General features: G+C 42.5%; 1 protein-coding gene across 2 annotated transcripts in view; it reads right to left on the bottom strand.

The window, feature by feature from the left end:
* The window catches only part of LOC141772623 (cadherin-4-like), a 275,458-nt gene that overhangs the window by 12,292 nt on the left and 237,195 nt on the right, over positions 1-25,971 (bottom strand). For both annotated transcript variants that reach the window (XM_074643816.1, XM_074643814.1), the window contains 5 exons: positions 24,095-24,267; positions 19,176-19,313; positions 13,118-13,303; positions 9,693-9,949; positions 3,502-3,644 (listed from right to left, as the gene is read on the bottom strand). In XM_074643816.1, the coding sequence (XP_074499917.1) occupies positions 3,502-3,644; positions 9,693-9,949; positions 13,118-13,303; positions 19,176-19,313; positions 24,095-24,267 (897 nt within the window). The remainder of the gene's footprint in view (positions 1-3,501; positions 3,645-9,692; positions 9,950-13,117; positions 13,304-19,175; positions 19,314-24,094; positions 24,268-25,971) is intronic.

Raw genomic sequence — 25,971 nt, 5'->3', positions numbered from 1 at the left:
GGTGAATCAAATAGACACTTCACACATAATCCACTTATATCACCTAATAGTTATGTCAGAACTGGACTATTCACACATAAAGTGAATAACACACAAATTATGTACAGTGTTAGCACTTTACCATGAAAAAGCTACACTTTTTCCTGACCTTGAATGGTTAAGGTTAGGCATTGACCTCGAATGGTTATGGTTAGGCATTGACCTCGAATGGTTATGGTTAGGCATTGACCTTGAATGGTTGAGGTTAGGCATTGACCTTAAATGGTTAAGGTTAGGCATTGACCTGGAATGGTTATGGTTATGCATTGACCTCGAATGGTTATGGTTATGCATTGACCTCGAATGGTTATGGTTAGGCATTGACCTCGAATGGTTGAGGTTAGGCATTGACCTTGAATAGTTATGGTTAGGCATTGACCTCAAATGGTTAAGGTTAGGCATTGACCTCAAATGGTTAAGGTTAGGCATTGACCTTGAATGGTTAAGGTTAGGCATTGACCTTGAATGGTTAAGATAAGGATAGGTTGTCGAGCAGCGAGCCTCGCACAAGCTTTTTCAATCTGGTAAAATCACTGCATTCTTCTCATTCTGACAACATATTACTTTATAGTTATACTAGAATTACATCATAGTCTATGTCATGAATACATCAATTAAAAATCACACCCTTTAGGTAGCCATATTAACCCACTTATATATGATACTCTTTAAAATATCCAACAGCTTCTAAAAGCTTTAAATGCATTAGAGGAATCTTTGATTTGACTGTCACTATTTCAGCATTATCCAACAATTTTATGGTGGACACACGTTATACGCATACATACTGAATGTACAGTATTTAATGCAACTTTAACACATGTATACTGAACCATAAACGTGTGGTTCATAAATACACACTCAGAAACACACAGGGAGGCTTTCCCATTCTGCAGCTTTGTTAATCCCAGCCATGTATGGGGGACATGTGGAAGCAGCTTGCCACAGTTGATAGGAGAATTATGTGGGTTTTAACCAGCTAAATAAATAATTATGTTTGTGTAAATTCCTCAAAAGGATTTGTATTAACTCCTTTTTTTGATGGTGGCTCAGAGATGTGAGGCATGGTGAAAAGACTTGTAGCGAGCCTTCCATATGTTCTTTGAAGAGCACATAAACACATAAACCATAGGTGTTCAAACAGGAAGACGTGTGTCAGGAGGGTCTGAAGCAGTCAGATTGTGTCGGGGGCCGACATAAATACATGGTAACAAATACAAGTGTGCTCCTCGCCGTGCTGTCACCACCTCTCCATGTCTCGCCCTACTATCCTTACTGTCTCATAGTACTTCTTACCATAATCCCTCTAACGTTATGACAGCTGGCACTCCAGCAACACCCACATAGTCAGACTGATGTACACACACACAAACATGCATACAGAACTTTAACTGCTTGTTTCTCATCTTTTGGACTTCCCACCGCTTCAATATCAGCCAAACACGCAGCTCTAAATTGTGCACATTACAGAGGTCAGGTGGAGAAAAAAACGTCTTCTTCAAGGATATAGATATTTAAATGAAAAGAAGTCCAGGAAATGACAGGGAAAGAAATTAGATGTTTGTGAAGTTCAAACAACAGGAGCGAGTCAACCTCTAATCCCGCTGCCTCTTCCTTCCCATCAGCACAGCAGGTTACACGTCATGGTGTCTGATATTGTCAATCATCGCCGAAAGAAAAAAGTACGGAAACACACACATATGCTGCTCACATCAATGTGTTTCAAATGAGATCATTCTTCACACATGCTCACACCTATAAATACACCAGTGTTTCAAAGCCAGCTCAACTTAAGGTAAACACACCAGTGCACTGCACGTCACTGATAAGGCAATTTAGGGAGAGGGGTGGGGGGAACCTTTTTAGTTGAGAAAAAGCACTCACTTCCACTTGAGAAAAAGGAGAACTTATTTGTGTGCTGTGATTGAGTTTGTGCTCGGTTAAACTCGAGTTTCAACTTTGAGGCAGAACAAATATATATGCCACGTTGTGAGAAAGGGAAGGAGGAGGCAGTCATGGACAGAAGATAAGAAGGATGAGAGGAGAGGATCAAGAGTGTGACCAGGTTGTGTGAATCCAGGATTTTCTCTAACTCTACCCCAGCTGCACTGCACTTGAATGCTGCAGAGCTTCCATGTCCTTATATCCCTCTAAAGCTACACAAATGTCTCCATTTTCATCAAACAGTAAGCAACATTTTCCATGTATTTACCGACATATCGGATCATTTCTAACAATGATTCAAATTCTCAACATTCAACAGTTGACCTTACGGTCATAAGCACGGAGTATAGTATAGTATAGTGCTTTTTAGGCTATTTCATACATGTTTAGATGTATATTATACTGTCGTACCAGGCAATGGTCTAACCAAATCAGAATGCTATTGAGGATTACAAAGAAATTGCCAGTCCTGTAACCCAATGTCATAATTCCTAAATGTTAAATACTAAAACTACCACTAGGGCTGGGTATAGGGACTCTATACCTTTAAGATATCGACCAAAACAACCCAGTACCAAGTAGTATCAAAACTTCTCCAGTCAAATGATGCCTGCAATCGATACTTTTTGTGGCCAAATCTAGGAAAAGACGACTGTTTTGCTCGCAGCCAATCACTGCGAGCGTTCTTCGATTTACTGTATTGAGACGTGTGATTGGCTCACTCCCGCAGCAGTTGCAACCCATACAGCTGGGATTGCCTGCCTGCACATGGCTCTGAACATGGAGATGTCTGAGCCGACGCCTAGCAGCTAACGGTGCTATCGGTGTATACAGCGCCAACAACGGCAACAAGTGCTGACAAAGCTAACACGTAACGTGGCGGGGGGGTTGTGGCCGTTACGGTTCTGCGACACTGCAGTCCTGCACCCATGGGTCGGAGGACGGCATTATCAGCGGTAACCACTATATGTGCGCTGTGCAGTGCGGCCGATTAGCCAGTGGGACGCACACAGCTTCCAGTCACATAATGGGAATTGGATGAAGTAATCTATTGGTATCATTAGCACTTTAAGGCTACTGGTAATGGCATTGTAATTTTTTTTAACAATACCTGGCCTTACTACCACAGAGCAATGATCAGTAGTAAATGGAATCAGAATAGAAAAGTTAGCATGATAGTATCTCCATAATCAAAAACAAACGGCTCAAATGTACTGTAACTGTACTGTAATGTCATGTAATGTAATGTGTCCTTTTTATGATGTGTGTGTTATTATTTTAGCAAATCCACTTATATTTGTAATGTCATAATAATAGTAATTTAATTTATAAAACATTTTGAACTTCATTTTTTGGCATTAACTGTTTTTGGGGCTGTAAAATGAACTGTGCAGGAAAACGTGGGAATGAGGACATCCAAAGAAGGAGCAAAGAAAGGGAAGCGGCAACCTTGATCACTCTGATTTTAGATAAAAAATAGTCACTGATAAAAACATGTGCATTCAGAGAAACTCTTACCATTGTCTGTTGCCAGGAATGTGGCTTCATATACGTTGTTTTTCACATAGATAGACTCTCGGTCGAGCATCGCCGTGGTTACAATCTGCCCATTGGTTCTGTTGATGGACAACCAGTCCGCCGGGTCGTTCAGCTTTGAATACCTAAAGACACACAAGGACAAATCGATGGAAAAGTTAGCGCTGGCGCTTCCGTGTTTACAAGCAATTGAAAATGTTCTCTTGCGTATGTGCGTACAAAGATTGCCTGCACGTACACACACTCAGAAAATCACAAAAGCCTGACCTTCACACAGTTTAATTCTTCATTGACTTCTCCTCCAGAGCCTGCAGCCTACAGTCAATTTCACCTCATTTCTCACTCCTGTGTAGCAGGCATTGAAGTCAATTACCTCCCTAGTTAAGCACCGCTGCAGCTGCCTGTGTGTGTGTTGCATGTACATATTCTAGGAAGTGTTTGCTTGTGCTGGGGAGGGCTAAACTGCCTGGCAGGGTGATGTGCATGCATGTTTTTAATGCTTGTATGTTTGCAAATGTCACTGTGTGTGTATGGGAAGGCTGTGCATAGGGTGGAGACAGGATGATAGGATCTCGGTACTGATCGTCAAACAGGAAAGTGGATGTGGTAGCAGGTGGCGACATCCCCTGGGATAAAGGGCATGGATGGAACAGGGGATCATCTCTAGGATTGAATCCCAATCTCACTCTGATCTAACTGTTCTTGTTTCTCGGGCGTTTGTCGCTTCCGGCTCGTTCCACACTTTCAATTCTATCAGATCCCTCTCAGCCCATGCCGCCTCACCTCATCTTGCCGTGCTTTTGTATTCATACATTTTCTTATCCCCGTCTGTATCTTCTCATCCTCGTCTCATTCCCTCTGTGATGCACAGTTCATCAACTGCCACCTCTCCTGGCTGCAATCTCGCGTTGGTGTGCGAAACATCGTCCGTGGACATCTTGGCCTTACGCAACAAGGTTTCCACATCAATCCGACTTCATTTACTGGATGTCAGCTTGGGCAATAAGGCCATGTTATGTGACAGAACACAACCAGCTTTTAAATCCATTTAAATTGAAATAGACTTGACCTTAACCTTGCTTTTATATTTATTGAATTGTAGTGTATTTACTGTCCGTGTGTGCAGCCCACTTGTTTATTCCTGTTCGATTAAATACTGCATGTACATTTCTACTTACATGGAGGAGAGTGAAAGCCTGAGGGGTTGGGTGGCGGTAAGGAGTGGGGGGGTGGACAGAGAGTATAATCTCTCTCCTGCAGTTAGGGAGGTGGGATTTTACCAGCAGGCAGTGGGCATGATCCCAGGCGTAGCGCAGTGCGGGGAAGGGGATCACAGAGATGACATTCCCACACTCTAGACGGTTTCACACAGGCTAGCCAAGCCCACCGCCACTAACTGGCGGACTGTGAAATCACCACCAGGACTACAGCGAGTCCATCACAGTGGGAGGGTGGGATGAAAGAGTGAGGAATATGATCAGGAATGGGTAGGAGGGGAAGACAGGGAGAGGTGACATTCGGAAGTAGCAGCATGGCTGTATGATCTGGTTTTAATATCCTCATTAGGACTGACTTGATACCTACCGCTATTCTGTGTCCAACTGCATCTCTATTGGCTTTATCATGCCAAACTCACTGTCTCTGTCTGAGCTGAGAGAAAAAAAAAATCTTTTTGTCTTTCCAGTGGAGGGCAAACAAACTGGTGCACTTTTTACTGAGCAGACGGAAATTAAAGGGTCATTTCACCCAAATACCAGGAACATTGTTCTGGGAAAAAACATGCTATAGAATTTATTAAATGAATAGTTTGACACTTTGTCAAACACGCTGTCTTTCCAACGGTTAGACGATTGATGGCACTCTCATATATGTACGCTAAATATGAAGATAGAGTTAACAGATGATTAGTTTAGCAATTAGCCGGTTGTTGTGTCCAACATGGTCACTTTCCTATTGCTTCTGGCCAGAAGGAGGATACTTCTATCTTGGAAATCTTCCACTCCGCCCCTACACTCTACTTGGCTCAGTGACATGTTCATCCTCCATTTGGAGAAAGTAAAGTACACCCTCACAGGTTCCACAGACTCATCCTATAAGAGGTGGCAACCGTTTTTGACTTATTTTCAGAACTTGTCTGTAACCCCACCAGATTAGGACCTAAATTGTCTAATATCTGTCATGGATATATGACATATGACTTTGAGAATCTATCACAAAAGTATGTAAAGTTTGGTGATCTTTCAAAGTCCTTATGGTTACTTGGGTTTATTTATTTATCTATTTTAGTTATTTAAAAAAAATACTATTATTATTATTATTATTATTATTATTATTATTTTTATTTAATTAAAAATATATATTTTTCAATTATTATTTATGTTATTTTGTATTTTATATATATATATATATATATATATATATATATATATATATATATATATATATATATACTGTATATATTATGTTTTTTATCTTTTTTTTTTATTTCATTTAGATTTATATAATTCAATTTATCTATTTACCTATTTATTTATTTTTAAATCCCCATCTTTCATTGTTATTGTTATTAATTGTTATAATTGTGTTTTTTTTCTTCTTTCTTTGTCATCCTTAAATTCCCTTGGTGTGGTGTACCTTTTTTTTCAATATCGATTGTGGTGCCCTTTTTACATTATACTTGCATCAATAAAAATGTTGAAACTAAAATGTTGAGCAGTGGTAAAAAGCTAGCATGGCTCTGTCCAAAGTTTGAAGAATCTGCCTACCAGTCCCTTTAAAGCTCATTAATTAACACAGCATTCTGTATCTGTGTGTTTGTTTAATCAGTCCACAAAACTGGAGCCTGGAGTCTGCTAATTGCCTGGCAACCTCACAGTGACAAGACACTGGTCTCGGCCAAGAAATAGCCCGCCACATAACCCCCCATAAAACCACAACTTGCTGTTCTTTCACTTCAGTTTGTGTACAAAAAAAACAACAGAAAAAAAACACACTGACATATAACATGTTTATTAGCTTTAGAGGTGTTGGTGGATTTTTTTTTTTTACCTCTTGACAGAGCCAGGCTAGTCGTTTCCCTTTGCTTCCAGTCATTATGCTAAGCTATTATATTTATATTTAGCATACAGACATGAGAGTGGTATCTATCTTCTCATCTAACCTTCAGCTCGTGTTTACTCTAGTGTTCTTTTGGAACAAAAATGTGGTTTGAATGTTAGATTTTGTGTGAAAGTTTAATTATTCCTTCCTGTGGCTCATTTCCAATGCTTTCCCGAGCTCTCCTCTACCTGAAGGTTTCTCTCATTTGGGACTTGGTTGGTGTGCGAGTAGAGCTGGATGTATGATTAGGCCTGGCAGGTTAGTGATCTTAGCGAACAGCAGGGAGAGGTATGACATTTCTTTTTCAAACCCCTGACCCTGAGGATGAAAAATGCATGTCTCAAGCTTAGCCAAGGAGGTTTGGGTAATCATTTATGCCAGTGTCTCCAATCCCATGTCTCGACCTTACTGGTCGGGTGTCTGACAGGTGATGCATGATGCCTCACTCTCCCCCCCACCTGCCCCTGCTCCTGTCCACATCGCATCCTCCCCAATCCCAACAGGACACTGTCAGTCTGTCCCTCCTTTGATAAGCACCTCTCAAGTTCAAACCTTGACCCGGAGTCAGCTCAGCATCCTCAGCTCCTCTCCGCCTCCCTCCTCCTATCCCTTAGGTCTTTTTTCACCTTACTTTCGACTTTTACGACTCCCTCTAAATCTTCTCCTTGTCTCTCTTCTCTTTATGCATCCCCACCATCCATTTACAAAGACATACAGCTCTTTGTCATATGCAAAGACATACGCCATAAATTACACGTAGCGCAAACTGTGCTGTCATATATAAATGTCTCCCCGATGCAAACAGACTTGTCAGCTAACTATTTGATTGATGGGGTTTTGGAGGTATGCACACTGAGATCAGTTCTGTGTGATAAAAGTTTGAAAATGAAAGTGAAACAGGGTGATGCAAACACTTACAGGGCTTTAGCTGATTGGCAAGAATGAGCCCCTGAATTTCTTTTTCTTCAGAATAATGAGAATTCAAGAGATGAGCTGTGATTAGTGTCCTTGCATAACAGTCTAGAGTAGATACCTTTTATAGGACTGGTGTAAAGCAGGGGGATTGATAGTGATCCTATCCAGATGGATCTAAATGAATGAGGTGGAGGATTTGCCATCTCGACAGTCCTGCTTGCTCGCGTGATGAGAACAGAGGAGGGAGATTTGGTCTGTGTTAAGGAGACCGTGACAGACCACAGCGTGTTTGCAAAAGGCTAACTTATTTCCAAGATGTAAAGTACTGCAGTCTTGCACGGGTCATGGAAAAGCAGGGAGGAAACCAAAGAGGTCAAAGTGAATTCAACAGAGAGAGAAGATAACAGAGAGATACAGAGGGAAAGCAGAGAGAGAGAGAGCCCAGCTGGTGACTTTGGCGTCTTCCTAAATTATAATGTACACCCAATTTACTCTCATTTGCTGCGAAATTAGCTGGGAAATTTGCTCAGATCTTTTCCCCAGAGAAAATGGGAAGGAAGGGGCTGTGTGTGAGGGTTGGAAGGAGGTGGCATTAATGCCACAGCCGTGTTATCAACTCAATTAGTGCACTACACAATGCCGGTTATACATTACACCAATACACTATAATCTATAAGGAATAGGGCTGTCAATCAATTAAAATATTGAATCGCAAATGAATCGCACATTTTTTATCTGTTCAAAATGTCCCTTAAAGGGAGATTTGTCAAGTATTTAATACTCTTATCAACATGGGAGGTGGGGAAATATGCTTGCTTTATGCAAATGTATGTATATATTTATTACTGGAAATCAATTAACAACACAAAACAGTAACAAATATTGTCCAGAAACCCTCACAGGTGCTGCATTTAGCATAAAACAATATGCTCAAATCATAACATGGCAAACTGCAGCCCAACAGGCAACAACAGCTGTCAGTGTGTCAGTGTGCTGACTTGACTATGACTTGCCCCAAGCATCATGTGATTATCATAAAGTGCATGTCTGTAAAGGGGAGACTCGTGGGTACCCATAGAACCCATTTTCATTCACATATTTTGAGGTCAGAGGTCAAGGGACCCCTTTGAAAATGGCCATGCCAGTTTTTCCTCGCCAAAATGTAGCGTAACTTTGGAGCGTTATTCAGGTTCCTTCGCGACAAGCAAGTATGACATGGTTGGCACAAATGGATTCCTTAGGTTTGTCTAGGTTCATATAATGCCAGTATCTTCACTCTAGCTTTAAAACTAATTCATTAATCTAAGCATTAAAGAAATAAGTGGCGTTAAAAACGATTTTGCATTTGATAGCCCTAATAAGGACATTCTACATGTGACCACGAGGGGAAACACACCTAATCTTTCTCTTTGCAACGTCAATACAGAGCAAAGTGTACTTAATAGATTACCTCTAAGTTTGAAAGACCATAATGCAGTCAGTGCTAATGTCAAGTCGACAGCAGGACTGAGGAAAAGGCCTGCTGGTCATTTAAAGGTTGGTTTACATTTAAAATCCAGAGAGGCTTAGCGCAGAGAAAGAACACTGCAGGTGGACATAATGCTGTGTCAGGCGTTTGGGCTTGTGCCAGCTGTTCTCTTTATTCTCCCCCCTCCCTCCATCCTGTTCTCTCTCTCTCTGCTTGTGTGTGTGTGTGTGTGCACCTGCATGTATGTGCTCATGAAATCTACAGAATGCACACGCTCCTGATTACCCCAGAGGCTATTGCTCCCTATTAACCTCACCCTCCTCACTAAGAGTTCTCCGGTGGCTCATAAACTCCGCACAGTGAGACTTTGAGAGATGGGTGATGCCAAAATATAGTCCCCTTGTTGAACTTTGACCCCTAACTACTGACATGGAACCTATCCAAAAGTCTTTTTAGCCTGCTGTTAGTGCATACGGAGGGATTTCTGCCAGGCTTGTACTTACAATGCAGCTAGCCAGACTTCAATCGGGCAACACTTCTCTGGGTCCAGGGACTGTCCATATGTAATAAAACTTATCCAATAAGATCTAAATTATCTTGCACCAGAAGGAATTTAAAATAACGGCATGCTGTTAAAATGTCAGAATAGGATTGCCATTCTGTAGTCCGATCTATTGTAGTCACTCCGTACCTGATTGTCTGCTGCATCTGTAGTCGGTCGGGATCGGCGGCTGAGAAGGTCGTCAGGCTGGTGCCAGCGGGGACGCCCTCCTCATAGCGGATGGGTTTTGGGTTCGTGGGGAAGTAAGGGGGTTCGTTGACGTCCTGGACAGATATGGTGACGCCGGCTGTGGACTGGAGCGAGGACTGGATGCCGCTGGCTAGGTGGGCCTGGTTGGACACCACCACCGTCAGCATGAAGGCACGGTTCATCTCAAAGTCTACTGGCTGAAGGGAGGAAGGAAGATAATGACAGCGTGTGAGAAGAGAACGCAGTTTAAACATTATACAATTCTTTTTTTCTTGGTAAACAGGCAAAGATAGTTTGCAAATACTGAAATCCAGCATGAGGGATCAAATAAAGCACTGTGTACATCAGTAATGTTGCACCAAGACCCTTAATAGCCATATTTGACTCTATAATAATTGTATTTGTGCTTGTTTGATGGAATGTCCCTTGTCTCACATATTTTATTACAAGATTGCACATAATTATATGAAAATATACAGTGGGTAGACATGAACACATTTAATACAATCAAGTACAAAATATCACACAAGTTAATAGCCACCTCTGTGACACAGTCTGAACAGAAATGGGACATTATAAACTATATTTATTTGGTATTTATTGCAGCGTTGTCCTTGTTCTGAACTGTATTTATCATGTCCTCTTGTATATATAATTTTATCTGATTTTTTCAGTGAGAAAAATATGTGAAACTTTATTATTGTAAAATAAAATAAAAATGAATGCATTCTTTACTTGAAACTACATTCTTCATTATTGATTTACAGGTAAAGAAGATAGGAAATAAAGCCTTTTCTCGTTATGTATGGTCAACGATCATTACTACAATTAGTAGTATCATTACTTTTTATGAGCAAACCATGTCAAGCATTCAAGCATACTGATGATAGTGTGAAAACCCCTGTCAACATTTCTCTTTTGTGGATGCGTTGAACCTTGTTGATGATAAAGGACGTAATAAATGAACAGATGCCACGTCAAGTGTTCCCCTGATGAATTGGACCCATATTCTCTCTAAACTACTAACCAACACAAACACACTCATACACACATCCTGAGAGGAGGGAGCAGGGCTTAGTCTATTCATAGGGTGCTGTCATGGCTCTGCCTTTTGAATGTGTGCGTGTATATGTGTACTCTCACAGGGGTTTTTACCGGCTGAGCCTAAACCACAGTGACAGTTCCGTGCTCTCCTAATGAAGACTACACCATCAGGTTCAAATGACAACAACAACAAGCAAGGAAATAAAAAAGAGAACAAACACAGTGCTTGTAGGTCCTGCTGGCACATTTCGAAATAGGCGGCTGATGATTACCGCCGCAAGGCTCGTGTCTGTGGTGTCTGACGGTGACGTTAATGATTCTGAGCACATCTGTATGTTGCATTGAGTGTTATTAGTGGACAGTGTGGCAGCACAGCTCTGATATATATAAAAAGCATTCTTAATCAGGCAGCCTGTTTGACAAGGGCACTTGAGTGGATGTGTTTGTGTGTGTGTGTTACAGTTTGTATGTGTACACACACGTAGATATGGGTAAATGGGATCTCATACTGTAGGTGTGTATTCGTGTGTGACCCCACTGGTGCACTGGGAACCCATTTACAAGCACACCACGCTCAAGACTCTTTGATCTACTGCCAGTGGTATTCAGAGCACAGGGGGGTCTAGAGTATAGCTGTAGGCTAACTAAAACATGCATACACACTCGGACACACTCGCCCTGAGGGAAGCCAGAGGGGTGAGAGGTCAATAACACGGCTTCCATCTTTTGCCCATGAGCCATCACATCTTACATCTCCTCTGTATCGCTTCACTCGTTCCTCTCTTTCCCTCTTACTTAATTTGTTCCGTCGGACTCCAACTTCTCAACCCTCTGGTATTCTCACCTCTACCCCCGCCCCAACACCACCTCCCCCCACCCTGTGATCTACACACTCTGTGAGTCTCTCAATCCTTGGAAATCTGTCTTCGCCTCACTTCTCCTCCTCCTCCTCTCTACTTCTGTGTTTATCATAAGCTGTGATTTACATATCTTAATGACTCATTCGAAACCGAGCGGCTCTGTTTGTGTATTTTTACGGGCGCTTGTTTGTCGACTGGCTCTATTACTGTGCGGGAAAATGAGAATGCGTCTCATAAACTCCCCGGAGAGCGGTGTAAATGTGTGACATGTTCTGGTTAAGACCTCAGCCCTTGTTTACAGAGGAGCCCGGGTCCCTCGTGGGAGATTGCCGCATACCTGGGTGTCAGTGTGATTCGATGTGTCTGTACTAGCAGATGCAGCTTGGTAAAAATAGGAACACATAGGTAGCGCCTTCTTATGGCGTCTTGATTTTACCTATATTGAGTCTGATGTCAACCAATCCGGCTCCCTTTTTCCCAGAGCAAGCTGAAGCCCCTCTGTTTACTTGTTGAGACAGTCTATTTCTCATTTCTTCCCAGGGGGTGTCCTGTCTCTTATTTTATGATTTCCTGATAACCTCCCATGGGTCCCGATGGAAGCTCACGGCTACCCGGCTGCCTGCTGAATTTTACATCAGGGAGTGAGAGGAATGGATTATAAGAGGCAGTCATCTAGAGATAATGAAGAGAAGCAAAATGCCAATGCTCATTGCTCAAGGTGCTGTGGGAATTACAGGGTGATGTTATTGCTATTTTTTAAACATTATTATAGGATGTGAGATGGGATTTGCAGGAGTCAGATGAGCAAGGAGAATACCTGGGGGTCCTCAGGGTTACGCGAATAAACAAGTTTCTTCAAAACGCATGCAACATGATAAGCACATTTATAGCGAGCCACTCAAGGATGAACACAGAAAAAGCCGCAGGCCATTCAGCAGGACATACATCTACACACTTTACATACACACACATAATATAAGCTGAGTATCATACAGCTACTATTATTCTGTTATCTATTTCCGATATTTCTTTTCAAAATGGGTAAAAACCCTCCAGACAACCTCCATCTGAGAGGTTGAACACTAACACAGCAGGTTGTTACAAGACATGGTTTTGTTGTTGCTGCCATTTACCACAGCAGCTAGAACATTATGAGTGTATAAAACCCGTTGCCTTTGTAATTGAGAAATCAATACCTAATTTGCTACAGTGGTCTCGCCAGCCATTGTGTTTAAGTCTGTGTGTGAGTGTATGAGCTGTTTCTGAAGGGCGCAGCGGCCTCCAATCCCTCATTTGGACATAAGGGTGAATGTGAAAGGCAAAAGACCCCCGGCCTGTCCCCATTTAACTCTGTAGTCTATTATTATTGTGCTTAAATCCAGAGGGGATCTGACAGTCAGTACAGAAAAAGAGATGACACTGTTTCTAAGATGGGCATGTTCTGATAGGCCGGTGTCTTACCTTCACCACGGTGACCATGCCGTCGTTGGAGACAGGGTCAGTGCGGATGGTGAAGTGCCCAGACGGGTCTCCGCTGATGATCCTGTAGATGGCGTTCCAGTTAGGCGAGTGCGGTTGGTCAGCATCTATCACCGTCAGATTGGCCACCACAAGATCCACTCGGTTCTCTGGGACCTCACCGGAAAACTGCAGGAAGTAGAGTAAAATGTTACCTCGTGATCTGTTGCTTCAAAATATTTTTATAGAGACTGTTAGCTGAAGGTCTTTTGGGATCCATTGAAATGTTTGAGTGTGGCAATTTCTAGAAAAAAGAAAAAAAAACAGATTGCCTATCTCTCATTTTCATTTTTTTCTTTATAGAGCCAGTCCTCCTTTCAGGTTTTCAGGTAGAGTAAGTTTAATGATCTTGCTTTTTTACCACAGCTGAGCGGTAAGCAAGCAGTAAAAACAGATGCACACCAGCAAACACATGCACACAGGGGCGTTGTTCCAGTTTCAGTATTTTCTGCTTTTTTTCCTGCATTCCCAGCGCCCATCCTTGACAAGCAATAATATTTCATTCCTTTGAAAGCCGGAGTGACAAAGGAGGAGAGAATGGGTGAGCAGAAAGGAGCCAGCAGTGGGGAGGGTTAAAACAGCTGTTTGAGTGTATATGAGTGGCTTTTAGTTGTCCCCGTGCTGTGTAAACACATGTGCTTTGTCCTGATAAGCCTGATGAGGAGTGAGCCGCTGTCTGTCATATGTCTGTTATGGTGGGGATTGATCAAAGCTGTACAGGCTCAGGGGATAAAGCCCACAAAGACGAACCAACAACAGCAACGCTGTAAAACACAATTTCGACCGCAGCCCCACCTACACGGACAGCCAATCAACTCTTAACCAATTACGTGAGGTCAGAAGGGTGAGCACGTTGGCGCGTCTTCACCTCATCTGGAGGCAACAGGCATGTAGCATCATACAGTTACCGTGTCACCATGGGTAACAGGCGTGGAAGAGCCACTGAGCCGCTTATGCGAGTGTAGGATATCAAAGAGCAAAGCCCCAGACCAAACACTCCAACAGACCATAATACCCTGCCTGGCAACCCTCGCATCACCCAGCAAACAGCCGACAGCAGCGGGCAGATTAGGGGGCTGCGTCAGGAGAGCTGTTCAGAGACTCAATGACATTCTTAAGACAACAGACAAGTCCGGGTGGTCCTGATGCACTGCCTGCATTGGATAAGTAGGCAGGCTGTCGTATGTTGGTGTGTGTGTGTGCGTGCTCGAACGGTTTATTACTGTGGTTTGGTTCAGGGACTCCCCGATGCCAATTCAATAAAATAAAACTTCAGAGACGGCTCTTGAGCTCCTAAGGGCCCTTGAGCATCTTCTTTCTCAGCACATAGTAACAAGTAAGGGCAAGAGTTAACCAGACATGATGGAAGACTTTGAAGGGTCAACCACAGCTCTTATTTTCAACAACACCCCAGTTTAAGATTTCTACTCTCGTTAGCTCTTTATAGGGCGGGTGGAGTTACAGGCATCCAGAGCTCCAGTAATAAAAGTCGTACTTGTTTTTCCCCGCAGGAAATCTTAAATGGCACGGCAGTTTTTTAATTCCCTTTAACTATAGCATTAGTGCAATCACTTAGCAAATCAGTCTTGGTGGTGAAACTTACAAAAACTTTAGGAGGTAAAGGAAGTCAACTGTCGACAGTCCCATCGAACTTCGCAGTAAGTACCCTCCAATCACTGAAGTTAAATCATCTGTGATTTTAGATTGCAATGGAGAAGTGTTCAGAATATGCTTAAACTATATATCCTGCAGCTCTGATTTATATGCTGTAGTATTAAAGTGTGTAGGTTTTAGCGACATCTAGCAGATTGAAACCTCTCCTGTGTGCCAAGCGTGTAGGAGAACTACGGTGGCCAACGCAAAAACGTGAATGGCCCTATCTAAGAGCTGTTGTAAGAGTAGCGTAGGTCATTTGGAGAAGAGTCAGTGCGTAGTATGTGTGTCTGTGGGAAGTGAGTGGCGAAGCGAGAGAGAGAGAGCGGCGGTAGCGGATGTGTGTGAGCGAACAAGTGAGCTAGTGGAGCAGAAGAGAGAGTTAGCTTAGCTCTGAGAATATCAAGTGAATGTTCAGTGGAAGTTGTAGTTTGTGCAGAAATAAATGCTGCAGCTCCGCAAAATCAACAGAGGTTTCCTGTGCAGTGGTGTAAATATCGACGATGCAACCGGTGCGACGCACCGGGGCCCAGAAGCTGTCAGGGACCCAAAAATCCCCTTCCTACACTGTCCACACTGAATCTGTTACGTGCACTTCTGTCATGTAAACAAAACACGTAGTCAACCTATCAGCTGTGTGCTCGAGATCAGACTGGAGACGTCACCGCTTATCTTCCTTCGTTTGCTCTTTTTAAACAGAAAACACACATTCAACACTGGCGATCTCCCTCCAGCCAGATGCCTCCTTATTAAGGTTTTTGTAGTGAGATGAGGAGGTATCGTATCAGATAACTCCTCATTTCAACTTCACCAATCAGCCCCTCCTCATCCATTGAGGCGATTTTAAGGCGGACATGGTTCTTAAGCAGTGCTGTAATTGTTACGTCTCGTATGTTGGAATGGTGAGCCTCTCCATGGTGGCATAGCAATTGTCTATTTTGCAATTGTCTGGAATGGTTGCGTGTGTGTGCACAAGCGTGCGCTGGTGTTTGAGGTGAAGGCCCAAGAGAAAAATTTGCACTGGGGCCAATCACAATTATGTTATGTTATCGACTCCGGCCCAAGCAGGAAAAGTTAACGGAGTGGTTGTCCATTCTGGGCTACTGTAGAAACATGGCGGCCAGCTCTGTAAAGAGAGGACCCGCTCTGTATGTAGATAAAAACGGTTCCTTCTAAGCTAACAAAAACACAATGAGTCTTATTTTCAGGTGATTATAGACTAAAGAAACATAGTTATTAATACTATATTCCAAATCGATCCCCCTAATTGTTACACTGGTCCTTTAAATGCCCCTCAACATACCAGAATAAAGCAAAAAAGGTTGTGGGAATGTTGACATTAACATTTTCAAAGAGACAATAGCATTTCTCCGTTGAGTATTCAGGTTGCATTTAAGACTTAACTTTCAAATGGGAAATTAAAGTGTTTTGTTTTTTTCCCAATAGCCAGCAGGTCCTCCAGATTCTCCATTATATTCAGTTTAATTGTTCTATTTCTTTAAGAATCCAGCTTTTATCTTTGTGATGGTGAGCTTTGACGTCTGGTAGCGTTGTTGTCAATAATGGATTGTGATTCAACATTTGTGATTTTGAACATAGAGCATTTCAATCCCTCTTGGAAAAACCTCGGGGTTGTTCTCTTTCTTTCACTCCTTCAATGATTTATTAGCTGAATACTGCATTGTATTGTACTATATACTGTGGTGGGGTTTGTTTCAACAGTGAGTTGTTGTATGACTGCTGTCTTTCAGCAGAGCTTTTCTCCGATCAGGTATTTTTTCTATTCTACGATCCTGTATCTTGTCCTCAACTGCTGGACTAAAGGAAAGGAGGGACACGCTCTTTGATTGTGATTGGCACAGAGTGCAGTTGGCTTTCTCGCAGCACTTGACACAGCATCTCTTGCCAATGCTCGCACCCTTCTGTCATTATTTTGGCAGCGGTGAAAGACTAAAGGAGGCAAGAGGAGGTGAGAGGAGTGAGAGAGGCGAAGTGACAGGGAACTTCATCATAGGAACCTTGTGAGGATGGTAAAGGAAGGAGACAAAAGGAAGCAGTGCAGTAAATCCTGCACAGTGGTTGCATTAGCGTAGCTCTCCCTAAAAATACATCCTGTACCATGTGAGATTAGGGGTGTGAGAAAGTATCACGATATTACGTTTTGTGATACTGTATCGATTCTCAAAAACGCTATTGATTTTTAATTAATAGTTGACATGTTAAGATTAACTCTGTCAATACTTCCTTGCTTACAGTATCGCGATATATTGAATCGTAACCCTGTATCGCGATACGTATCATATCGCCAGATTCTTGCCAACACACAGCCCTATGTGAGACAGTCGTCGTGGCAATGCTGTATGCGTAAACAAACAAAAGAGGTGATTAACTATTTTTCATTTCATCTCATCTATCTACATCACAGAAATAATGCAAAGTATGTATGCAGCCCTGAATAAGCACCCAGAGCCTTCACATCCGTACACGTACACCACCCTTTTGCCGCCTTGAAAAATAGGGCAGCCTCTGATAGGCATGATGAAATATTAATCATCAACATTAAAGACAAATTCCCCAAACTTTATATTTCTGGGACACGTTGAAAGATCTATGGGGTTTATTGCAAACACTAAATATTTGCATAATGGCCTGCATTCTCAACAAAATGGCTTTTATGTTATCCCACCGCTAAAATGGGTGATTTACGAAGGGAGTGGGTAAAAGTGCTCTGCTCATCGCGGCTCCAAAACCTCCACTAAAGTTTATCATCAATTTCCATGATGGTATTAACTTCCCTCTGTGGCGATGATGGAAATGCACTTAAACATGGTGGAATACAGTTAGCGAATATCAATCTATTACTAGCCACTATCATCAATACGTCACCATCAGTAGGGAATCTTAAATCAGAGGGGGATGCCGAGTCAGGGAAGGCCTTTGATTTACAACGGGGTATGTCTACGCTTTATCACTGCCGCTGTAGGAAATAGCTCCTGTGACCAAATAATCCTTCATGCGTTCTCCTCTCCCCATCATTCTCTCATCACGTTTTGTCTTTGAGTCTACACGGTGGTCCGCTCATCAACTCATTTTCCCTCTTTGTTCCCTTTTTTGCTCGCCATCTCCTTTGTGTGTATCCTTTTTCTTCCTCTGCCCTCTCTCCTGTACACCTCCTGCTGTGTGTGATGTAGCGGCTCTCTGATGAGCTCTATGGTTGACACATGCTTACCGCCAGTGCTAACTCATCATCATAAGGGTCTTAATAGCCCCCAGGGCAAATGCTAATGCTAGCTCCTCTGCTACCACCTCAAAGAGACCGAGCCTCACTGTAGTGCTGATACCGCCCCTCAGCCGCTCTCCCTGCAGTTGCAGAGCTAAGCACCTTATCTACCCAACAGGCCCGTGCTCTCATCACTGCTGATAGAAAAGGCACACATGCTGAATAATTCCGACACCTGAAGCCAAACTGACTCCTACGATGAAAGATTTTTCATCATAACAAGAAAACCGAGACACGTCGACTCCACTTTTGACCATCTTTACCTCTCTAAACAAAATGCACGGCTCTGCCACATCGAATAAAAATGTGACTCTTGAGAATTTCATTAAAAAAACATGCAAATAATGGCTCTGCAATTTTTTTCCAGCTGCCAGAGAGAAATACTGCTGCCACCTCAGCCGTTCCACCCGCACATCTAAATAAACATTTAGCAGCACGGAGAGAAACAAGCGGAGTTAATATTAACTTAAGAGAGAGAGAGTGGAATAAATTGAAGTAAACTTTTTTAACAACACTAAATCTCCCGCTTCACTTAATCATTTAGTGATGATGTTGCTGAATCGCACCACGCTGATACATTACATACAGTACATTACTTTGGACTTTTAATTTTTACCTCGCTCTCGATAATGACCTTCTGTAATGTAATCATCATTTTAAATATCACTATGACGACAACAATCATTAACGATTTGCTGGCTCTAGTTTTCTTGCTGATGAAAGTCAATAATATGGATTAGTTTTTCCTTCTCTGTGTGTGTGTGTGTGTGTGTGTGTGTGTGTGCAGCCATCCTCTACAAGGAAATGAGTAAGTACCCTTTGCACTTCATAGCCCTCCTTCACTGTCTTTGTGTAAATCTTCGTTTGTAACGACATAACAGTGTTGTAGTCATTTCCTTTTTCCTTTCCTCATTCCCTCCCCTTTTCATTCTCCTTCCCTCTCTTCTTCAAAGCCTGTCACTCCCTAGCCTTTTCTATTTATTTTTCTCCGACATACTAATCATTTCCACCCTCTTCTCTGAATCCAACCCCCCCCTCCTTCCTTTCCCCTTATTTGTAGCAACTCACAGTTCTGGAGGTCAGCATGGGAGGGTTGTCGTTGATGTCCGTGACAGTGATGATGGCAGTAGCTGTGTTGGAAAGGCCGAAGTTCAGGTTGCCCTCCATGTCCGTGGCCTGCACGATGATGGTATACTGGGACACTTTCTGTAAAAAGGCAGAAACAGAAGAAAAAAAAACAGTGTGTGCAGTTATTCATCTGCGAAAAGCTTTGTCTTCCTCCGGTCTACAGCAACAGCCACGCAGTGTGATTCCCAGAGGAGTGTTTCTGTTCTATAGTAGCCATCCATGCTCTCATTTGAAACACAGAATCACAGGGGTGAAGTTCTTTCATTCGACTGAGTTGAAACCTCCTCGGCGGAACGTATCCAGACTTCACACCGTCTGAAGGCTCCCCATGGGTATGTCATCAAAGACGCCGCTCATTCGGTGTCACTGATGGACAGATGTGAAGACAATGATCCGACTGACAGAGATTAATAGACTATCTATGCAGCAATAATACCAGGGAATGATGAATGCCATTTCATCTTTTGAAATGACACAGTGTCACTTCACTGGAAGCTGAAATATGGTTCTCTTATTTGTATTTTTGTACTTGAGTGCACTCCCTCTCTTTGCCAGCATCCTTCGTCTCCTCTTCTGTCCCACGGTGCAGTTAATGGGCTGCAGGAAGGATGGAGCCCGGGAGCTGACTGTCTGGGTATAATGCGTCTCGTCACTGAGATTCCCAATTACATTCCCAGTGTCTCTCTCACCTGCTAATTACCGAGTAAATATCCCAATTAGGCCAGGACGCCACATCAGGAGGATTAGACAGGTCCTCTCAGTTCCTCTCATCTCGATGCTAGACGAGATGCTGAACTCCAACCTTGTACACACACCCTCATTAACACCCACACACACACACACACACCTCTCTTTCTCCATATATTGTTCAGAGGCGGTGACTGCTTGACTGTCCCATCAGCCAGTGTACAGCGTGTACACAACACTCTCACTAATTAGACAAGGGAGTAATTATGTAGAGCTCCTCTGAACCTCTCAGCATTGCAACAACACCGCAGCATACCCCAGCTTCCTCTGGAGGACTGAGGTCTGTTACTGTCAACAAGCTCTTAAAAGTCCACTGCAGACCAGTGGAAACCTTTAGAAGAGAATCAGTGTGGGAGTTTATAAAGGGAAGGAAGAAAACATTTCAAAAGTGAAGAACAGAGGAGAGGATAAGAGACAGCAGGGGGATGCAGCCAAGGCGCAAGGGAGGAGGACTACTAAAAATAGATGCCTGTGTTGTTGTTTTTTTTTGTTTTTTTTTGTAGCACCTAACGCCTCCAACACCCCAGCCCAAGAAGGAAAGGGAGATGCAGAAACTTTCAAAGTTTCAAAGGGCCAAAGTGCTGACTAAAAGTGGACATGGGAAGCACCGCAGTGTGCTGTGTAGCATCTTTTTGTGAAGTTTATGTACAATACATCAGCTCCTTTTTTTTCTTGCAAGGTTTGAGACTTCTTATCTGCTCTATAGGGAAACAAAAGTTGCAGGAAAACAGAAGTGTGTATGCTACAGAAAGAGTGTTTAGTGTAGTTGTGATGGTTAAAGGGCCTAAAGGTTAGAGAAGCAAGCTTGTAACCACTCTTCCACTTTCCCCACCCCATTTACACCATGCAATGTGGATGTGTTGTCTGGATAATGTCACGTGACCTTGGACATTTGCATTTACATCTAGTATTAATAAACATTCTCGTTCTCTCGATTCTGCCCTCATTGTGATCAGATAATATCTGATTATGTAGGCAGAGCTGGAGGATTTATCACCAAACACGGCAGGTCCCAGGTCAAGGAAATCAACGCTACTCTATGGGCTCAACTTATTGTTCCTTTGCCGAGGTAAATGGTAAATGGTCTGCATATCTATAGCGCTTTTCTACCTCAATGGAGAGCACTTTACAAATGGCCTCGTATTTACCCATTCACACACACACCCACTCACACGCCGCTGGCGACGGAGCTGCCTTGCAAGGTGCCGGCCTGCCCAGCGTCTTGCCCAAGGACACTTCGACATGTGGACAGGAAGAGGCCATCACAAATTCCCATCACAAGCCAAGGTGACATCTTCAAATTACTTGTTTTGTTCTCAGCAGTCCAATACCCAAATATATTCAATTTAAAATGATATACTGTAAAAGAGAGAGGCATAACCCTCACATATTTTTCAGTGAATCAACTAAGTGTTTCAAAACTACTCGCAGTAAAATGTATTTCTCCTTATCCAGATAACATATCCCAATATAGATCACGTATTAATGCCAAGTATTAAAGGGGTCTACAGTATATTTGGCTGGTAAAAGTGACCAGTGATATGCCTTTGAGTAAGGCCCTTAAAGCTGCAGTGGGTAGAAATGGAGCAAATATCATTAAAAAAAGTTAGTTTTATAAAATGGTCACTATATCCTGACAGTAGTTCATGAGACAGGTAATCTAAAAAAATCATGTCCCTCCGTGTCCTTCGGTTCTCCTAATGGCATCTGCAAGATTTCACAGACCGGACGAAAACAACCAATCAGAGCTGATCTGGAGTCTGCCGTCTCTGAGCAGCTGTCAATCACTCACCCACTCCGATCAAACGGTCAAACTAGACAGCGTTGATCAAATATGAATCAATATTCTGTTACTGTAATGCCTATTTCTCACCATAAATGTTTTCATAAACATCTTGTAGTGTACTGTTTAGCTGTAAAATGAGAAGGTTTGTGACCCGACAGCCATGTTGAGATCAGTGGAGGAAATACCAAGCACCACCCACCAGTTGGAGCACAGCCAATAGGAACCCTCTCTCTCTCTGAAATGACCTGTGATTGGTCAAAGTCTCCTGTCACGGGCTAGATCTTTTAAAGCCTGAAAACAGAGCCATGAGGAGGTTCAGAAGTCTAGTTTTCTCTCAGAACACTTGAATTACAATATGCTGAAAGGTTATTATGGAATTTTTGCCCATAGATGCCAAAGATATTCTGCCTACTGAAGCTTTAACCCAAATCTGCTCCAGTGGAGCTTCTCAGTGGTCAACAGATCACATTGAGGTTGGGCATATTCAAGGTGTGAATGTGTATCACGCAGCTCCTAAAAATTACATTCACATACAACTAAACTGCATTCTCAATTATATTTGGAAGGTAACGTATTTTGTTGCAGATTAAGTTTGTCTTTTACATATCAAGGCAAGGCAGCTTTATTTGTATAGCACATTTCAGCAACAGGACAGGTATTATATCAGAAATACCTTTGTAAGTCTGCGGACCGCCGCAACAAGTGACGTAGTACTACGAACGACGCGCAGAGCAGGTGACGTAGTATATCGAGCGACCGTGAATGAAAATACATTGAATAAAAACGTTATTGAATAATAACGGGTATAACGGGAAGTCCACTACTGGGGGGCAGGAGGGGTGGTGGATGGATCCAACAAACAACAGACTTTCCCCCAAGGTACACCCGGTGTTCGTGTCCCGTGTGAAACATAGTCATTTCTTGCGTTTTCGTTTTATTTTGAAGTAAAATTAAGCCAAACCATGATGTATTCTTACTAAGCCTTACCCAGTAGTTTTGTTGCCTGAACCTAACTAAATAGATTTGTTGTGTTATTGTTTTATTTTGTTTTCATTTACAACATTAATTGCATGTTTAAAACTGTTTAAAACACCAACTGTAATCCGGGAGAAAATACGTTTCAATCAAATGTATTGTGGTAATGCAGTTTAGTTGTATGGGAACATCATTTTGTGGGAGACAGGGTTGGTATAATGCAGTGACTGCGAGCAGGGTGAGGGCTCTCAGTGGTAAATAATGGGTAAATAATATGGTAAAAAAAATGTAAGAGCTTGGGATGATTTATGTCTGTATGGGTCTTCACAAGTATAGCTGTACAAACATGCTTGTGTGTGTGTGTGTGTGTGTGTGTATAGTGGGGATAGGAGTTTAATCCTACATTAGGGGTGACTGGTTGGATTAGCAGAATACAGAAAAAAACAGCGTAAAAATAAGCAGCAGTTCAGCTGAGACATTTTTACTCCATGTCCCACTCATACCCCTCTCTCTCCCTCCCTCTGGCACCCTCATGTGTCATCCTGCTTCTCTGTCTCCATCACCCTATTTCACTGCCAAATTCACACTCACTTCCTCCCAACTCATTGTAATACCCCGTCTGCCCAGCTCTGCTTTTGTTCTATTGCTCCCTTCAGTTTTCCGTTTTTTTCCCCTCAATTGCCTGTGTTTTATCGAGTGTAGATGTGATTATATGGGCTTTTGTGTTTGTCTGACAGGTGTCAAGGGCATTCCATCTCAGATATTTCCACTTTATCTTTACCACACAAACACAAACACACACACAGCCACACACACACACACACACAGCACAACGTGAGCAGTCCACTGCAGCGTGATGTGTTGTTAATAGGTCTGTCACTTGTGACAGTTTGGGAGGACGATCTGTCTCAGAGATTTCTTTGCAGAGTTGTCACTGACACATCCATGTCGCGAGAATAAACACATTTGGATCTTGTCACAACTTTTATAGCTCTATAAACAAGGTGACCGCAAAAGAAGGCAATTTACTGTAAAACAAAATAAAAATAAATGAGCGTGTGCGTGTGTGGTGACAAATGGGCTAGACAACATTTGTAAGACGCATCTCAGAGTGTCATCAGAGTAAACAATGCTGTTAGGAGCTGCGCTTCATAAACAAGGATAAAAGGTGCATCATCTGGCCAGCTATAATTCATTCAGACTGTGTTGACACATACAACTCCATTGGTCACAGATTTTAACGACTAAAAGCATTATACAATCCTTGTTTGTTTTTTGCTTAATTTTGCATGATTTCATCTCTGTAAAACATTAGTGAATTAGTGAATGCTTTGGAATAGAGAAGACCAACCTCTCGATCGAGACCGGGCGCCACCGTCACGATATCTCCAGTCTCACTGTTGATGGTGAACATGTTGGGGATGGGGCTGTGCGGCGTCTGGGACAGGATTCGGTAGCGCACCATCCCGTTAGCCGTGGTGTTGTCGTCACCGTCAAACGCCGACACGTGCATCACATATGTTCCTGATGAGGAAAATAATATTTGTCAACATATATGTCCAAGCAGCCCGAAACAAGCAAGACTAGATGACTTTTGAAAACATGAAATAACAGAATCCCCCTTTTAGAAAAGAAAAGATGAATTCATAAGCAGCAAAACACCCCCTTACTCAATACACCTTAGATTAGTTTAGCTTAAGACATTGTTGTGTACCTGACATCACTAAATCCGTTTGCGGACTTCCTGACTCACCTCTACTTTTGCTACTGTTACAGTATGTTTCAACATGTCACAGATAAACATCTCAATGGCTATATCCATAGGCTGTATACATAGATGGACGGCGCGTCCCCACTTCCTCCTACTGTACAAAAGTGAAGCCAAAATATCCCGGATACGGGAGCTGCCATCTGACATTTACAGCCAGAATCTGCACAGTAGTGATGGGGGGCTGGAGACACGGTATCTGTTTGGCTAGAAAGACACAACAACTGACCAAAATATCTCTTTAACTACATTTATGATGAAATTGACACATGTTCTATTGGACAGACTCAGTTGACAGTTATGGAAAGTTAAAGGTACATCTCCTCTCTTGTACAATCCCAGAGCCTTCAGCTGTCAATCATGACAGCATCAACTATAGCATCAAATAACTAACTAAAACTAAACTTATTTTATCTATCATTTTGTGCTATTGTGTCTTTTATTGGATGGTTTAAAGTGAAACAAAAAGAGGTACAAAATGCACTGTGCACAGTGCACTACTCTGCTTAAATCCCCCATCCTACAAACACATGTTAATGACAGATGCAGTATTGGTAATAATCATACTGATATTGTTTCACGTGTGCATAAACATGGATAATAAACCACCTGGATGTCCCATAAGAGTTTGATAACACTTGCTGTAATGTGAATTGATCTTTACAGAATTATGTCTGCAGAGAAATGTTGCACACCTGTTCTGTAAATAATAAAGACTCCAACAACTTCAAGCACAGATAAAATTGTTACCACATTTTATGGCCACATAACATCACATCATATTCAGCATTTACTGAACAGGCTGCAAATATAATGTTCAACTGACCAAAAGAAAAGGCTCTTGAACGTCCTACAAGCAGATTCTGATGACCGATATTGCTAATCGCATTGTTCTGATACTAATTACTACATAAAAACAAGCTAATAGACCTCTTGCTTACATTGATTGAATTGTTTAAAACCTGTTCTAATAATAAGCACAAATAAGCATAGACGTATTATGCAGACTCAGTTCTGTTGGAGAGAATAAGCCACTATCCTTCCATGAATGCACCACTTGTTTGCTGCCTCCACACACTCATATAACTCTGTGGGATCACTGCCTGTCACCCAATCTCTCCATCTCTCTCTCCCTCCTGCTCTCCCTCTCTCTCTCTCTCTCTCGCAGCCGATTCTAATTGCCAGAGATAGTGATATCATGCCAGTGACAGCCCCTGTCCGAGGATAATTGTAACCGCAGCTCCCATTTCAAACTTCATTACATTTCAAAGCAACATTTGTCAATGACTCGGCCACAGGGAGCACTCTAAAGGCCTCTCAGCGAGACGAGGAAAAAAATAAAAAAAGCCGGCAGGAAGAGAGGGAGGGAGGGAGAGGAAAAGAGAGAAATAGAGGACAGACTCCATATTTGGTTGGATTCCAAGTGGAGTGACTCTCAGTCCTCCACCCATCGCTTTTTT

This window comes from Sebastes fasciatus, chromosome 8 (genome assembly GCF_043250625.1).
Source record: "Sebastes fasciatus isolate fSebFas1 chromosome 8, fSebFas1.pri, whole genome shotgun sequence".
NCBI lineage: Eukaryota > Metazoa > Chordata > Actinopteri > Perciformes > Sebastidae > Sebastes > Sebastes fasciatus.
The sequence above is the reverse complement of the archived record's forward strand: the minus strand, read 5'-3'. Positions and strand labels throughout refer to the sequence as shown.